At 46.6% G+C, this 15,306-nt stretch overlaps 1 protein-coding gene across 4 annotated transcripts in view; it reads right to left on the bottom strand.

The window, feature by feature from the left end:
• The window catches only part of LOC147125292 (uncharacterized), a 534,520-nt gene that overhangs the window by 84,653 nt on the left and 434,561 nt on the right, over positions 1-15,306 (bottom strand). For all 4 annotated transcript variants that reach the window (XM_086000735.1, XM_086000743.1, XM_086000728.1 and 1 more), the window contains 2 exons: positions 6,306-6,449; positions 4,972-5,091 (listed from right to left, as the gene is read on the bottom strand). In XM_086000735.1, coding sequence (XP_085856861.1) covers positions 4,972-5,091; positions 6,306-6,449 — 264 coding nt within the window. The remainder of the gene's footprint in view (positions 1-4,971; positions 5,092-6,305; positions 6,450-15,306) is intronic.

The raw sequence follows: 15,306 nt of genomic DNA, 5'->3' as shown, positions 1-15,306 counted from the left end.
CCTATTAAATTATGTTTATCCAAATGCTCTGTTACTGTTTCCTTAATAATGGACTCCAACATTTTGCCAACCACAGATGTTAGGCTAACTGGTCTATAGTTTCCAGCTTTTTGTCTACTTCCCTTCTTAAATAAGGGTGTTACATTAGCAGTTTTCCAATCTGCCGGGACCTTTCCTGAGTCCAGGGAGTGCTGGAAAATAATCACCAATGCATCCACAATCCCTACCGCCACTTCTCTCAAGACCCTAGGATGTAGGCCATCAGGTCCGGGGGATTTATCCGCCTTAAGTCCCATTATTTTACTGAGTACCATCTCCTTAGTGATTTTAATCGTCTTTAGCTCCTCCCCCCCCCCCCATTGCCCCCTGTTTGTCCAGTGTTGGGATATTTTTAGTGTCCTCTACTGTAAAGACTGGTACAAAATATTTGTTCAGCGTCTTTGCCATCTCCATGTTCCCCACCACTAGTTTCCCGGTCCCATCCTCTAAGGGACCAATGTTCACTTTAGCCACCCTTTTTCTTTTTATATAGCTGTAGAAACTCTTGCTATCTGTTTTTATATTTTTTGCTAGTTTACTTTCATAATCTATCTTCCCTTTCTTAATTAATCTTTTAGTTATTGTTTGCTGGCTTTTAAATGCTTCCCAATCTTCTATCCTCCCACTAGATTTGGCTACTTTATATGCCCTTGTTTTCAGTCGGATACTATCCTTTATTACTTTACTAAGCCACGGATGGCTGTCTTTTCTTTTACTCCCCTTTTTCCTCAGTGGAATATATTTATCTTGAAAGATGTGAAATATCTCCTTGAATGTAGACCACTGCTCTTGTGCCGTCTTACACTTTAATCTATTTTCCCAGTCCACTTTAGTCAATTCTACTCTCATACCGTCATAGTCTCCTTTATTTAAGCTCAGTATGCTGGTTTGAGATCCAACTCTCTCACCCTCAAACTGAATTTGGAATTCAACCATATTATGGTCGCTCATTCCAAGGGGATCCTTTACTAGGACATTTTTTATTAATCCTGTTTCATTACACAGGACCAGATCTAAGATTGCCTGCCCCCTGGTTGGTTCAGTTACATACTGCTCAAGGAACCCGTCCCTAATACACTCTATGAACTCTTCCTCAAGGCTGCCATGCCCAATTTGATTAGTCCAGTCAATATGAAAGTTAAAATCCCCCATGATTATAGCTGTTCCCTTATTACAAGCCCCAACTATTTCCTGATTTATACACCGACCAACAGAGTTGCAACTGTTAGGAGGCCTATAGACTACGCCCACTAGTGACTTTTTCCCCTTCTTATTCCTTATCTCCACCCAAACTATTTCACTATCCTGATCAGTATTTGTAGGGAAATGGTGTTAGAGAAATTGACGGGATTGAAGGCCGGTAAATCGCAGGGCCTGATAATCTGCATTCTAGGGTACTTAAGGAAGTGGCCCTAGAAATAGTAGATGCATTGCTGGTCATCTTCCAAAATTCTATAGACTCTGGAACAGTTCCCATGGATTGGAGGATAGCTAATGTAACCCCACTATTTAAGAAGGGTGGTAGAGAGAAAACGGGGAATTATAGACCGGTAAGCCTGACATTGGTAGTGGGGAAAATGCTAGAGTCCATTATAAAAGATGTAATAGCAGCGCACTTGGAAAACAGTGACAGGATCGGACAAAGTCAACCTGGATTTATGCTTGACTAATCTACTGGAATTTTTTGAGGATGTAACTGGTAGAATAGATAAGGGAGAGCCAGTGGATGTGGTGTATTTGGACTTTCAGAAGGCTTTCGATAAGTTCCCGCATAAGAGATTAGCATGTAAAGTTAAAGCACCTGGGATTGGGGGTAAGGTACTGTCTTGGAGAGAGAACTGGTTGGCAAACAGGAAGCAAAGAGTTGGAATAAATGGGTCTTTTTCCGAGTGGCAGGCAGTGACTAGTGGGGTACCACAGGGATCGGTGCTAGGACCCCAGCTATTCACAATATATATATATAAATGATCTAGACGAGGGAACTAGATGTAATATCTCCAAGTTTGCAGACGACACAAAGCGGGGTGGGCGTGTGTGCTGTGAGGAGGATGCAGAGAAACTCCAGTATGATTTGGACAGGTTGGGTGATTGGGAAATGCATGGCAAATTCAGTATAATGTGGATAAATGCAAGGTTATCCACTTTGGTGGCAAAAACAGGAAGGCAGATTATTATCTGAAGGGCAATAGATTGGGAGAAGGGGAAGTGCAACGAGACCTGGGTGTCCTTGTGCACCAGTCGCTGAAGGTAAGCATGCAGGTGCAGCAGGCAGTTAAGAAGTTGGCCTTCGTAGTGAGAGGGTTTCAGTACAGGAACAAGGATGTCTTGCTGCAGTTGTACAGGGCCTTGGTGAGACCACACCTTGAGTATTGTGTGCAGTTTTGGTCGCCTTATCTGAGGAAGGATGTTCTTGTCATGGAGGGAGTGTAGCGAAGATTCACCAGACTGATACCTGGGATGGCAGGATTGACGTATGAGGAGAGATTGGGTCGATTTGGCTTATACTCGCTGGAGTTTAGAAAAATGAAAGGGGATCTCATTGAAACTTATAAAATTCTATCAGGTTCTATCAGGACTAGACAGACTAGATGCAGGAAGGATGTTCCCGATAGCAGGGGTGTCCAGAACCAGGAGTCAGAGTCTAAGGATAAGGGGTAAGCCTTTTAGGACAGAGATGAGGAGGAATTTCTTCACCCAGAGAGTGGTGAACCTGTGGAATTCTCTACCGCAGAAGGCAGTTGAGGCCAATTCATTGAATATATTCAAGTGGGAGTTAGATATATTTCTTAAGGCTAAAGGGATCAAGGGATATGGGAGAAGGCAGGGACAGGGTACTGAGTTTGGATGATCAACCATGATCTCATTGAATGGCGGAGCAGGCTCGAGGGGCCGAATGGCCTACTCCAGTTCCTATCTTCTATGTTTCTATGTTTCTATGCCATCAGGGTGCCAAGCGGAGGCGTGATGGAGGTAACAACATTTTCAAGGCCACTCTTGAGCGCTTCTTTGTGGCCAGTTGTAGAGCAGCACTGGCAGATCATTGGGACAAGATTGGTTTCCATCCTTCCCATCAAGGGAATGCAGGATAGGATGAGCAGGGAACGCACAAAGTTGAATAACCTAACAATTCTGATTCCATTGGAAACACGTCCTCCAAACCGTTATAAGGCTATTGGTTCAAGATCACACCAAAAACATCATTGTGCCACGTTGGCATCCAACTTCCTACGTGAGCCAACAAAATATTCAAAAGTCCTTAAATGGTCTTGAGTGCCTGGAGCTTGTTCATCTCTGGTGCCCCAGTGAGTCAAATTTCTGGGATTTAAGCCAAAGAATCCTAAATGTTACTGTAGGTCTGGTGCTGATAAAATAAACGCATTTCGAACTGCTTGGCAATTTCAGATCGCTATATATTAAAACAATATATCATAAGAGGAGGGTTGGCACATTGCTCTTTTATATGCCGTGAACACAGAGAAGCAAATTTTCTGATCGCACGCTCTTGATATGGAACCTTGCCCACTGCGAGTGCATATGGGGAAGCTGTGCACACATGGCCCATGATTTCCCTGTCCATTAAAACAGCAAAATCATGCTCTGCATGCACGCAACTTCCTGACATGATACTTTCAGCAGGCCTGGCTCCATGATGGGAGTGTGTAATCAGAAAAATTTAGTGCTGGACACATTGCAAAGGGCAACAGTTTGAGGCTCTGTGTCAACCACAACAGAGCGTCACACCGTCCCTCTCTGCAACTTGCAATTTTTGTTTACACCACATTTACATTTCTTTTTAATGGTAGGATTATTTTGGCAGTAACTGATCCTCATTTTCTTTTTCTGTCCCCTTTGTTGCTACTTTCCCTATTTGATATATATGAAAAAAAATACGTGGGGAGACTAGAGGCTAATGCAGGCTGCCGTAAGAAAACTACTAGGCACTTGGTCTAAGCGTTAAACAAAGCTTTAATCAACTGTTTTACAACATGGAGATCTAGTTGTGTCCTTCACTAGTTCCTGTTAAGAATGTCCTGCGCAAGCTGGGCCCGTGCCCGAGTATTTATACTCTCCCTGGACAGCGCCACCCGTAGGCCGCTCAGTATTATTTCGTAAGTCTTTCTTTCATGAATGACTGATTCATGCCACAGGCGTTGGGCCCGTTTGAATGTGTTAATGAGGGCCCTAACCGCCTGTTGATGGACCTCTCCACAAAATTCATCGCTCAGGATTCTTCAGAGGCCGCCAATTACAGGCACGTTTTTCATAAAATATATATTTTTTTAAACCTTTCTGTGGAGCCAGGAGAAGCAAGAGTGCTCCCTCCTCCAACTCCACAGTCCTGACAACCGTTCCCCACCCACACCCCCTGACCGCAGTTGCTCGATATGACTCCTCCGGAACTTACCCGAGGGCCGCTGCCTGTCGAGGCACGCCAGGCTCCAGCAGATGGCCCTGAAGATGTAGATGACGCCCGGGGGGCCCAATTTTGGGACATCCCCGGGCCTCGCTGAATGGGTGCATGCTGGCTCGCCGCGTGGTTGACAGATCTAAGAGACACCACACCCACAGAAACCCACAGAAACCCCACAGTGCAGATAGAGGCCATTTCGGCCCATCGAGCCTGCACCGACACATATCCCACCCGATCCCCGTAACCCCTACACCAACACATATCCCACCCTATCCCCGTAACCCCACGTATTTAATCCCCCTAACACTAAGGGTCAATTTATCATAGCCAATCAACCTAACCCGCACATCTTTGGACTGTGGGAGGAAACCGGAGCACCCGGAGGAAACCCACGCAAACACGGAAAAACTAATCTTGTAGCAGGTACTCAGAAGCAAAGTAACACATCCCCCTTTCCCCAAAATGCGACCCACGATCAAAATTAGACCAGATGATATGATTTTAAAAGTAAAGAAAAATACCTCTCGGTCCAGAAAGCCCTGGAACCCCAGGGGTGCCAGAAACACCTCTTGGTCCAGGTCTTGAATGTCCATTGTCTCTCAAAGGTGAACGCCCGGGCAATCCGTTCGAGCCTCTATCACCTGAAGGACAAAAAGGAAAGAGGCTAAAATGGTTAACAGCCAATGACAATTTTGAAGGTAATTGAACTGACTCAACAAAATGGCGCATCTGAAGCCCAAGACACTAAATGTATCCAAACCACATAAAGCAGCTTGTTGTGTACTTTGGATGCCCCTGCACCACCTTCAATTACAAGATCATTTGGAATTTGCATGACCGTTAAAGAAATGATTACAAACCTGAAATCTGGCACAAAGCAATCAATCAAAAAAAATCATGTGTTTGAAATTGAGTTCCCCTGAGAGTTTAATGGGTAGATGCACTGCCTGGCAGCATAGCTTGAGTTTTACAGATTGGGAAACTTTCATTTCTGGGCGGTGATGAATTTGTTGACATCCAATCAGGCACTGGTACAAAAACACGCTACAGGCTACTCCTAGGAAAGCAAATAAAATTGGCAAGGCTTCTATTTCTGATCACCAGTGGGCACTGAAGGATCCGGCCTTTCACCTTTGCAACAGATCTGATTACAATTATATTTAGCCCCGATTTTAACTTGGGTCGGGAATCAGGTAGGTGAAGGCTGAGACCAGTGGCAAACTGCCCTGACGTCGGCAGTGTGAGGCCTTGGATTTTTTAACTCCCGGGTCTCATCTGCAAGCTGCCAGGCAGTTTCCCGCCAATAGGCGGGAGCACAATGTCGGGCTGCAGCAGGCTGCCGCTAGGGTCTAATGGAATGGTCCCCGCCACTCAGGGAACTCACGGGGGGGAGGGGGTTTCAGGAGGGCCTCGCGATTGGGAGGGAGGGGAGGGGGAGGGGACGCCTGGGGCAGGAGAGGCCTAAACTCTCCTTGTGACATCATCAAAACAAGGGTCCTACAGGGTGTTCTTCCCGCCTGCTCAGAAGAGCTGCTTTAAATGCAGGAAGAGAGCTGGACCTCGGTGGGCAAGTCCCCCGGGAGACTTCAACTGGTTTCCGCCCACCGGGCAGGGTTAAAATTGCCCCCATAGATTCCGCTTTACACACGTACAATATAAGCTAACCAGTGTATTGCATCCTACACTGGGGGCGGGGCTGGGCGGGGGCAGATTGCCAAATCTTATTTGTCATTCAAGGTAATACCAGCAAAAAGGATCTAATATTTACTCTAAAAAATTATTCCAACGGGAGTGTCATTTACCTGGGAGGGGGATGGATCTATAACTAGCTTTGCATTTTGGATCTGAATCTCACCTTTCTCTCCATTTCTGCCTGGGGAACCTGGGAAGCCTGGTCTTCCTGAACTACCCAGTTCTCCTTTACGTCCGTCATACCCTGTCCGGCCTGGGAGACCAGGCATGCCTGGGAATCCAATCACACCAGGAGAGCCCCTTTCACCTGTGGTAAATCAAGACACGAAAGAATATGCAGTATAAACTTCAATCTGTTGCCACACTTAAAGCAATGAAAAAGACAAGATAGTAAATGTTAAAATAGAAACAATGGCCTAGAAATTCGGTGAGCTGCGTCACCAGTTAGCGCCTAAAGAGGGCACTCAGTGGCTTTAGCGCCACTGGCCACGCCTCCTGCAATATTTAGCGGGGCGCTAATGGCGGCGTTAGCCTGTAGCGCTGCGCCGCCACCGATGACGTCATCGGTGTGCGCAGTGCCCCGCTACCGCCCCGATCGCGATATTTGGTCGCGCCCGCCTCTGTAACGCCGGTCGCAAATCGCGCCCGGTTCACGGGGCCTACCTGTGACGGTAGTGGCGCAAATTAAGGTGGAGGTGCGGGGCGGCCATTTTTTTCGGTGGCCGCCTGCCAGCACCTCCGTCCCCGGCCTCCTGATCCCCCCCCGGGCAGTGCCGGCTGTGTCCCGAGAGCCCGGCACTTCTCCTTGGTGCCGGGCTCTTTTGCCGGCACTCGCGATTGGTCATCGCGCTGGTGCAGGCCCCTCCCCCTTAAGAAGGGGAGGAAGGCCTGCAGTACCGCAGCGCGCCGTGCCGCAGCGTGTGGCGCTGTGATATTCAGTTTCAGCGCCCCAAGAGGGATGCGGGGCGCCTTGAGCAGCGCCCCGCGTCCTTCTTGGGGCGCTCAAACTGAATTTAGTGCATGTACACAGATGTTAGTTTTCATGAGGGACAAAAACTAAACTGCTGTGGACACAAGACAGTTATTGAAACACAGAAATGTGTACCGTAGTAAAGAGACTCATTCAGAGGTTGGAACCTGTCCAAGTAAGCTGGTCTCTTTTAACAGCTAAATGTAAAGCTACACTAGCAATTGGATAAGAGCATAAGAAAGTATGGAAGAAGAAAAGGCTATTTCACCCACCTCTTTCCATAGACCATGAACAATCCCAAGTAAGGATGTAGACCAAGAAGGCATAGAAAACCATACAAAGTAGACTTGTACACCAAATCCAAACCATGGTCTTTTTCTCACTTCCTTAATTTCTTTGGTGTAACACGGCAGCAAAAATGGGAATACATCAGACCCATTTTATCCTCTGGAAGTTGGTGATTATTAACTGTCTGGCAAAGTCACATCAATTCACATCTCAAGCAGATTTCTTTCGAGTAGGACAATTATGAGACAACTACCCAACTCTTCAAACGATGTATACAAAATTGCACACAGGCACTTACAACTTCCATGATGTCCATTGAAACACTCGTGTAGCAAAGCCAGCTGCATAGTAAAGCTCCCTCAACTCTACTTCACCAATGGGCCATAACCTCAGTCTCAAAGAAAGATGCCCTGTTATACAGGTGGGCATTTCCACTGCTCAATCAGTCATTTTTGTCTGAGTGCCAGACTCAGTGCCATTTTAGTGTTGAAACTCGGGCTGGTTTGTGCTCATGCTGACGAGGGACTGGAGTAAGACAATCACAAGATAATTGTCCTTAGCGGTGTTCTGGTCATCAGGCAGAGAAGGCCTTCATCTAAGCAGTCTGGGCTGGTTTCAAACTCAGGTCGCAGACGTTCAAAGCCGCTGCAGAAATTTACTCCACCACTCATTATGAAGTAATATTGTGGTGTTTTGGGGGTGTTTTCAGGAAGGCTCAAATTCAGGGACAACCTCCATAGAGTCAGAGAGGCACAGAAGGAGGCCATTCAGCCCATCGAGTCCATGCAGGCTCTCTGTGGAGCAATCCAGTCAGTCCCATTCCCCCGCTCTATCCCCGTAGCCCTGCAAGTTTATTTCCCTCAAGTGCCTATCCAGTCTCCCCTTGAAAACACTGAGTGTCTCTGCTTCCACCACTTCCATCAGCAGCGAGCTCCAGGTCACCACTCGCTGCGTTAAAAAGTTTTTCCTCACATCCTCCTGTATTTCCTGCCCAAAATCTTAAATCTGTGCCCCCTAGTCCTTGTACCATCAACTAGTGGGAACAGCCTTTCCCCATCTAGCCTATCCAAACCCGTCATAATCTTGTACACCTCTATTAAATCACCCCTCATCCTCCTTTGCTCTAATGAAAACAAATCCAGCTTCTCCAACCTGTCCTTGTAGCTAAGATCCCCCATACCCGGAACCATTCTGGTAAATCTCCTCTGCACCCTCTCAAGGGCCTTCACATCCTTCCTAAAGCGTGGTGACCAGAACTGGATGCAATACTCCAGTTGTAGCCTAACCAGCGCTTTATAATGGTTCAGCATAACTTCTCTACTTTTGTACTCAATACCTCTATTTATGAAGCCCAAGATCCCATATGCTTTGTTAACCACTCTTGTTGAGTCTGTGTTTTCAAATGCAGTTATACTGAATAACAGGACACAGACTACAGAAGTAAGTAAACAGGTCTTTAGTGATTGAGGGTCAGAGCTGAACTGAGATACACTTTGCTCCGCAGGGTTTATATACCGGTGTGGTCACCACCGGTACTACAATGTACAGGAGCCATCAAAAAGTAGTCCATCACCTTAAGGTATCCTCTTAAGGTAGTACAGGTTACATACACTACAATTCCTCCCCTTTTAGCTTAACAGTGTACACCCCAAATTAAAACATTACATGGATAACATATATACAATTTACACACAAGAACTGTTCAAAGATTCAGTCTCTGAGGAGGCCTCCTGATCCGGCCCGGATAACGCCTTTCAGGGGTCTCTGGTTCTCGTTGCTGGGGTGACTCATCCACTTGATCTCCTATGGATTTAACATCATCCAATACGTTCGAGTCTGAGGTAGATGCTACAGGCTCAATAAGTTCTTCAACTGGTGTCTCTGCCGTAGACATGGGGTCGACCCTTGTTCTCGATTCCACAAGTTGGTCAGCATGACGTCGTATTACGTTCTCTCCAACGTCTACCGTGTACATCAAGGGTCCTTGTCGTGCACGAATTGTTCCAGGTTGCCATTTATCATCCCTATAGTCCCTGGCCAACACTGGTTGTCCTATTTCAAAACTACGAGTGACCTTGTTATTTACATGCTGGAATTGCTTGTTTTCGACTTCCCGTCGCACATTGGGTTTTAACAAATCCAACCGGGACCGCAACCTTCTGTTATAGAACATTATGGCAGGGCTTTGATTTGTCACTGCATGTGTGGCGTTTCGATACGCCATCAGGAAATTGTCCACCTTGTGTTGTAGTGGAATATGGTCTTCACTCATGGCCTTTATCGCCTTTTTGAACATTTGTACAAATCTCTCGGCCAACCCATTTGTAGCCGGATGATATGGGGCAGATGTATAGTGTTTCACCCCATTCTTTTTCATGAATTTCTGGAATTCTTCTGACACGAACTGTGGTCCGTTGTCTGAACATATTTGCTCCGGCAACCCATTCCTTGCAAATATGGTTCTTAGAACTGCGATCGTCTTCTCAGAGGTAGTGGTCGACATCTTAATCACTTCTGGCCATTTAGAATGTGCGTCTACTGCTATCAAAAACATGGAATCCATGAATGGACCTGCAATGTCGATATGCACACGTTGCCATGGGGCTGAAGGCCATTCCCACGGATGCAGCGGTGCAATTGGAGGTGCATTTTGAACTTTTTGGCACCCTGAGCAGCTTTTAGTCAGATCCTCTATTTGTTTGTCGATACCTGGCCACCACACATAAGCCCTAGCAAGGCTTTTCATCTGGACTCCCCCCAGATGACCTTCGTGCAATTCTTTCAGAACTCTCTCCCTTAATTTAGGAGGAATAATCACCCTTGTTCCATACATCAATGTTCCTTGACATACGGACAGCTGTTCTCGTCTGGCTGAGAATGCTGGTAACAGTGGTTCGCCACGTGCTGGCCATCCCTTCACTGTCAAGCCGTAGACCCGAGACAGTGTCGGGTCATTTCGGGTCTCTCTCTCAATACCCGCATTGGTGACTGGTAAGCATTCGATGATGGTCGAGTGAAATATCTCGACAGGGTCAACTGCCGGTGCCTCTTCCGCTGTAGGTAGTGGCAGGCGAGACAGCCCATCAGCATTACCATGTTGCTTTGTACCTTTGAATTCAATATCATATTGATGTGCCCCTAGGAAAAGGGACCATCTCTGAAGCCTCTGCGCCGTCATTACCGGAACACCCTTCTTAGGGTTGAAAATGGAAACCAACGGCTGGTGATCTGTCAGCAGCGTAAACTTTTGGTCTTGCAGGTAATGGTTACATTTCTTAACTCCCCACACGAGGCTGAGAGCCTCCCTATCTATCTGAGCATAGTTGCGCTCAGCGGAGGTCAATGATCTGGATGCGAAAGCGACTGGCCTTTCCGAGCCATCTGGAAACTTATGTGAGAGCACTGCCCCGATACCATATGGAGAAGCATCACAAGCTAAGCGAATAGGCAGCGTTGGGTTAAAGTGAGCCAACACTTCCTTAGAGGTGATCAGTGCCTTGCTCTTTTGAAAAGCCCGCTTACAATCATCGCTCCACTTCCATGGTGTTCCCATTTGCAAAAGAGTGTTTAGCGGGTGTAACACCGTGGATAAATTTGGAAGAAACTTGTGGTAATAGTTAACCAACCCGAGGAACGACCTCAACTGGGATACATTTTCCGGTGCAGGAGCTTTTACAACAGCTTCGATCTTGTCAGGTGACTTATGGAGCCCCTCCTGGTCAATGACGTGGCCACAGTACGAGATTCGCTTTTGAAAGAACTCGCATTTCTGGCGATTAACTCTGAGCCCATATTCTTTCAATCTGATGAGCACCTGCTCCAAATTCGCGAGGTGATCCTTATCGTTATCTCCTGTAATCAGGATGTCATCCAGGTAGCATTGTGTGCCTGGGATTTCCTGCAATACCTGTTCCATGGCCCTTTGCCAAATCGCTGGAGCCGATGCCACTCCAAAAACCAGTCTATTATACCGATATAAGCCCTTATGTGTGTTGATCGTGAGATACTGACGTGACGCTTCATCAACTTCCATCTGTAGGTACGCCTGCGCCAGGTCTATCTTGGTGAAGTGTTTCCCGCCAGACAGCGAAGCGAAGATATCTTCAATCCGCGGAAGCGGATATTGCACCGTGTGAAGAACCGGATTAACAGTGATCTTGAAATCGCCACAGATGCGAACCTTCCCAGGTTCCCCCAGCTTGTTGCTCAACGAACGCTTCATGACAGGAACAATGGGTGTAGCCCATTCACTCCAGTCCACCTTGGACAGTACCCCTGAACGTTCTAGCCCTTCCAGCTCTGCTTTCACAGCAGGTCGTATCGCATAAGGCACCGGTCTGGCTTTGAAAAATTTTGGGTTTGCATGTTCTTCAACCTTGATGGTTGCCGTAATTCCTTTCAGTGTTCCAAGTCCCTGTTGGAACACCTCCTTAGCATCGTCTAAGATTTTGGACAGTCGTTTAGGTTTGACGTTGTCCTCCTTACAGGCATCTACAGTCAGTGCTTGTATGGAATGCCAGTCCACATTTATTCTCCGGATCCATTCCCGTCCCAGTAGTGGCGGACCTCCATCAGGTAACACATACAAGTCCATTTTCTGACTTTCTTTACCATTGTAGACCACATTTACTTTTATCTTTCCTTTTGGGTATACTATTTGCCCCGTGTATGTTTTCAATACAATCTCTGTATCCCTCAGGGGGATGTGCGAGAATAACCTTTTGTAATCTTGCTTATTCATGACCGTTAATGCCGACCCAGTGTCCAATTCCATCTTCACTTGGACTCCTGCTATCCGAAGCCTAACCCAGATAGTTTGGTGGTCTGCTGTGTTACCCACATTATGTATTTTCAGACAACCCAGTTCCTTACTGCTGGAGTCTGAATCCGTCTTCTGTTCATCCGAACTGTTCTCTGTCACCCTGTTAACTTTTTTGTACTTCTCCTGCGGTGACTTTTTGTTGCTGGTCGTCTTTCCTGACCGGCATACTCTCGCTATGTGACCAAGTTTGCCACATTGCCTGCATTCTTTATCTTTGAACCAGCACTGGTTCTGGTCATGCGTTGTCCTTCCGCAATGATAGCACTTTACTGCGCCCAATGCCACTTCATTGGTGCTGAATTCCAATGGCCTTTGCTGTATCTCTGCAGCGCCCCATGCTGCTGCCTCGTGGGATGCTACAATGCTGAAAGCTTTGTCCAGCGTAAGGTCCTTTTCCTCTAGCAGTCGCTTCTGGGTTCCTTCCCTTAGGAGCCCACACACAAACTTATCTCTCAGTGCGTCTGCTAGTCCTGTTCCGAACTGGCAGTACTTTGATAACTTGCGCAGTTCTGTTAAGAATTCAGCGTTGCTTTCTTCTTTAAGTTGAATTCTTTTGTAGAATTTAAATCGTTCCGCTATCAGCAGCGGCGTGGGGTTTAAATGCTCTTGCAGGATAGTAACAATATCCGTGAAACTCTTCCCTACCGGTTTGTCTGGGGTTACAAGGTTCCTTAATAACCTGTACGTCTTCGCACCCATCGAGTTTAATAGGGTTAGTGCTTTCTTATCATCCGGTACCTCATTCGTTGTACAGTAAACTTCGATGCGTTCCACATAAGTGGCCCAATCTTCCACATCGTTATCAAAAGCAGTGATGTTACCCATTTTTGGCATCCTTGCTGAGTTTCTCCTTTCCCTTCGGATATTATTATTTTTATTTTTTTTAAATTTATTTAAGATGGCGACTTTTCCCGCGCTTGTCTTCTTCCCTCGCCGACTCAAAATGGCGATTCCCGCGCTGTTGCCGTCCACGCCTCCCAGCGGTCCTTTATTTTCCCCTGCGCTGCTGCTCTTGTTCCCCGCCGCTCCCGTGGTCCTTGTGGCCATAAACGCTTTTCTGGCTGCTGCGTGTCTCTGCCCCGATTGCAGTCCGGCCCCTGACACCGGCTGCGGTCGTGTTCTCCGCTCTTTTCATCATTTTCCCTCCCCTTCTCCCACTGACAACTCGGCCGACTTCCCCCCCGTGCCGCTCAATCGGGCTTACCCGCCGCTGTCGTCGAAGGGATGCTCACTGATGTTTAACTTCGTGGCCAGAAACCAACCCGGGTTCCCGATGGCCTCCCATGCGATGCAGTGCTCAGCAGGATGTTGAGGGCGGATGCCCTTGCTCGACGCTCGTTTCTGAGGACGAAGCTTCCTTTGATGCAAAACTGCCGCTAGGTAAGATCAGACTCGTCGCCACTGTTGAGTCTGTGTTTTCAAATGCAGTTATACTGAATAACAGGACACAGACTACAGAAGTAAGTAAACAGGTCTTTAGTGAATGAGGGTCAGGGCTGAACTGAGATACACTTTGCTCCACAGGGTTTATATACTGGTGTGGTCACCACCGGTACTACAATGTACAGGAGCCATCAAAAAGTAGTCCATCACCTTAAGGTATCCTCTTAAGGTAGTACAGGTTACATACACTACAACTCTCTCAATATGTCCTGCCGCCTTCAGGGACCTATGCACATTAACTCCCAGGTCCCTCTGTCCCTGCACACTCTGTAAAACTGTGCCATTAAGTGTATATTGCCTCTCCCTGTTCCTTCTGCCAAAATGTATCACTTCACACTTCTCTGTATTAAATTCCATCTGCCACTTGTCTGCCAATTCTGCTAGCCTTTCTATGTCCTGTTGCAGTCGATTGGTATCATCCTCACTGTTTGCCACACCCCCAAGTTTGGTGTCATCGGCAAATTTAGAAATTCTACTCTGTATTCCAATATCCAGATCATTTATATATATATATATATAAAAAGCAGTGGCCCCAGCACTGACCCTTGGGGAACACCACTGTCTACCATCCTCCAGTCTGAAAAACAGCCATTTACCACAACTCGCTGTTTTCTATCCTTAAACCAATTCCTTATCCAAGCTGCCACTGACCCACCTATTCCATGAGCCTCAATTTTGTTAACCAGCCTTCTATGTGGTACTTTGTCAAGCGCCTTCCGAAAATCCATGTAGACAACATCCATTGCATTCCCTTCATCTCTGCTACTTCATCAAAAAGTTCAATTAGGTTTATCAAACACGATCTGCCTTTTACAAATCCGCATTGGCTCTCCTTAATTAGCTTAAACCTCTCCAAGTGCCTGTTAATTTTTTCCTTGATTATTGTTTCTAAAACTTTACCCACCACTGATGTTAAACTGACCGGCCTGTAGTCACTAGGATTGTCCTTACACCCTTATTTGAACAATGGTGTCATATTTGCCACTTTCCAATCCTCAGGCACCACCCTCGCATCTAGGGAAGATTGGAAAATTATGGCAAGCCCTTCCGCTATCTCCTCCCCCAATTCCCTTAGCAACCCACTTTAAACGTCAATTGAAAGCTGCCATGTTGGCCATCTGGGAATCACGGCATTGCAGCAGATACAAAACCTGACAAAATGACAGCTGAAAGTACTCGAACTACAGACCTAGATGCTCATTTTATGCAGAGGTGAACTCATTTATTTTGAACAGGTTAACCCCTGCCTAAAAACAGTGCACACAGGATAGAAGACGAGTGCATTAAGCACTTTCATGCAAACTTTGCCAATCAGAATTTCTACCCTCAAAAGTCTTTTAACAGACATGGCCAGTGATACAATGACCACAAATTTGTATTTTGTAAACAGTAACATTAGTAACAGGACTAGGCCATTCAGCTCCTTGAGCCTGCTCTGCCATTCAATTAGATCAGGACTGATGCGCACCCCAGCTCTATTTACCCATCTTAGCTCCGTATCCCTTATCTAACAAAAATCTATTGCTTGCAGACGCGAAAGCTCCAATTGACACAGCATTCAATGCCTTTTGAGGGAGAGAGTACCTGACTTCTACTACCCTTTGTGTGAAAAAGTACTTATGAGGAAGAGTGTCTTATGAG

The sequence above is a fragment of the Somniosus microcephalus genome, chromosome 1, assembly GCF_052327205.1.
Source record: "Somniosus microcephalus isolate GS21.2 chromosome 1, FLI_Smic_1.0, whole genome shotgun sequence".
In the NCBI taxonomy this organism is placed as follows: Eukaryota; Metazoa; Chordata; class Chondrichthyes; order Squaliformes; family Somniosidae; genus Somniosus; species Somniosus microcephalus.
Note: the sequence above shows the minus strand (reverse complement) of the source record. Positions and strands in the feature narration are given on the sequence as shown.